This window comes from Sinocyclocheilus anshuiensis, unplaced genomic scaffold (genome assembly GCF_001515605.1).
Source record: "Sinocyclocheilus anshuiensis isolate Anshui unplaced genomic scaffold, SAMN03320099.WGS_v1.1 scaffold185, whole genome shotgun sequence".
Taxonomy (NCBI): domain Eukaryota; kingdom Metazoa; phylum Chordata; class Actinopteri; order Cypriniformes; family Cyprinidae; genus Sinocyclocheilus; species Sinocyclocheilus anshuiensis.
Genome location: NW_015539887.1, coordinates 2256810 through 2259274, shown reverse-complemented (window position 1 = coordinate 2259274; position 2465 = coordinate 2256810). Strand labels below are relative to the sequence as shown.

Genomic DNA, 2465 nt, shown 5'->3' with positions numbered 1-2465 from the left:
TGAAGGATCATGTGACACTGAAGACTGGAGTAATGATGCTGAAAATGTAGCTTTGATCACAGGAATACATTGCATTTTAAAATGTATTCAAATAGAAAGCAGTTATTTTAAATATAACTGACATTATTTCACAATATCACTGCTTTTGCTGTATTTTGGATCAAATAAATGCAGGCTTGGTGAGTAGAAGAGAATTCTTTAAAAAACATTAAAAATCTTAGTGTTCAAAAACTTTTGACTGGTAGTGTAACTGCATCAAAAATAGTGACCAGCAATATTAAAGGGGACATCTGATGCCCATTTTCCACAAGTTGGTATGATTCTTTAGGATCTTCATGAAATGAAATGTCTGCAAAATACTTTGGTTAGAAATTCCTCAACGGTCATGTAAAAAAACACAATTTTTACCTTGTCAAAAACAGCTCTGATTATAGCAAGCCAAAACAGTACAACTGGCTGAAGACGGAAATATGCTAATACAGGGGAGTCCGTCAGCGTCATACTGCTCAAAAAATCAAAACGTCTTGATAATTGAGACAGTTTAGGTTTTGAAAGGATGAATGGATTTTTATCATTGTAGGGGGGTTGTGTCCACACACTGCTAAGACGCATTTATATGCAAACACCATGTAAAAGTGAATTTTGCATCCGATGTCCCCTTTAAAAGGTTCTCATTTTATATTCCATGAAAATAAGTAAAAGAAGCCAGAATTTTCCATTTTTGGAGAATTAATCCTTTAAGCTCCGCGAATCATGTACATATCCTAACAGTCTGACACTCTGTAATGCCGTTTACTACAAAACCAACAAGATATGGCATTTCGGTGTATATGTGTCAGTATAATCTATTTAAGATTTAATTACCAATCATATTCTATACTGCACTTCTTCCAACTTTATTTTCACCATAGGTCGACAAACTCCCAAAAATAAAAAAGAAGTCTTAAATTTAACCAAACTGAAGCTGCATGCAGTAAGCATGCAATAACGGCAGCAAACTCAAAGAAAACATTCCTGAGAGGTACTGCTCAAGCATCAATAATAAAAAAGTTGAATAAAGTGCATCACTATTATTCCTCTTTCAAAAAGCCATAAATCCAGAGCAAAATGAAACTGTGCCATACCCTGCATACATAATTTCAAAAGAAGAGCAGCGACTAGCAATACAAACTGAAGTGGTAGACTAGTTCACCTTGGAACGTCTGCAAAAACGCATATTTCATGACCTTTCATGGAACAGTCAAAGCAGGAAACTTCCTTTTGAAGTTACAACACCAAAGGCATCTTTTAGAAGACCATGTCGGGATACATTAACAGAAAAGAAAAAGATCTCGCTTTCCAGATGAACGGCATCAGAATTCGTAATCTGGAATGCACAGCAATCGTTTGGAATATATGAACAGCTGCAATAGAGTATGAACAGAAAAAATAAAACATGCGACCAAAAAAATGTGGACAATGACATTAGTGATGGAGTGTACATGATAGGCGCCATTCCACTGTTTGTTTAGCCGTTCCTGAGATGGGATCTAATGAGGATTCTTTAATACCTGCGGATGGCTTCCTGTATACTGACAGTGCTCTCTCGGATCAATTCCCCCGAGAAAGGCATGATTCCTCTGGATCTTTAGATCAGAACAAAATAGCGGTACACTGTTTAACATTACAGGTCTTTACACATTCACAACTGCTGCAACAGGACTACATCTTGTTCTATAGGCCGATATGCACTGCCAAAACTTCAGGCACCAGCTAAGTAGATTTAACAAAGACACAAGCTATTCCCAAAGTCTCAAAACAAAACAAACAAACGAGTTACCTCAGGAGAAGCGAAACCCAAGTACTCCCAGTCCCATGTCCCACCAGCAAAACTGCAAACGCAAACAAAAAAGTAGGTTCCATGTGATCCTATACACTGTTAGACTGCAGGTGCAGCTGTGTTACAAATGAAAAGTCACTTTTAAGAAATACAGTACTACTGTTAAAATACAACAGTAAATCAAAACCCTATTGACCAAATTTACCTTAAAGGGATAGTTCACCCAAAAATGAAACTTTGATGTTTATCTGCTTACCCCCAGGGCATCCAAGATGTAGGTGACTTTGCTTCTTCAGTAGAACACATATGATGATTTTTAACTCCAGCCGTTGCAGTCTATCAGTCGTATAATGCATGGCAATGGTAACAAAATCTATGAGAGTAAAAAAAACATGCACAGACAAATCCAAATTAAACCCTGCGGTTCGTGATGACACATTGATGTCCTAAGACACGAAACGATCGGTTTGTGCAAGAAACCAAACAGTATTTATATCATTTTTTACCTATAATACACCACTATGTCCAACTGTCTTTGGGCACGCGCACAGCATCCGGTGCGCGAGGTGTGTACGCTCTCTGGCGTAGTTTACGCAAGCGCCGGAAGTGATCTCTCGCGCGTATACGTCACTCATTGTTTCCACCG

At 38.0% G+C, this 2465-nt stretch overlaps 1 protein-coding gene across 1 annotated transcript in view; it reads right to left on the bottom strand.

Annotated features, from left to right (window-relative positions):
- The window catches only part of LOC107685566 (ankyrin repeat and IBR domain-containing protein 1-like), a 34711-nt gene that overhangs the window by 6324 nt on the left and 25922 nt on the right, over positions 1 to 2465 (bottom strand). Inside the window, exon 17 of the mRNA XM_016482200.1 lies at positions 1820 to 1871. Within this exon, the coding sequence (XP_016337686.1) occupies positions 1820 to 1871 (52 nt within the window). The remainder of the gene's footprint in view (positions 1 to 1819; positions 1872 to 2465) is intronic.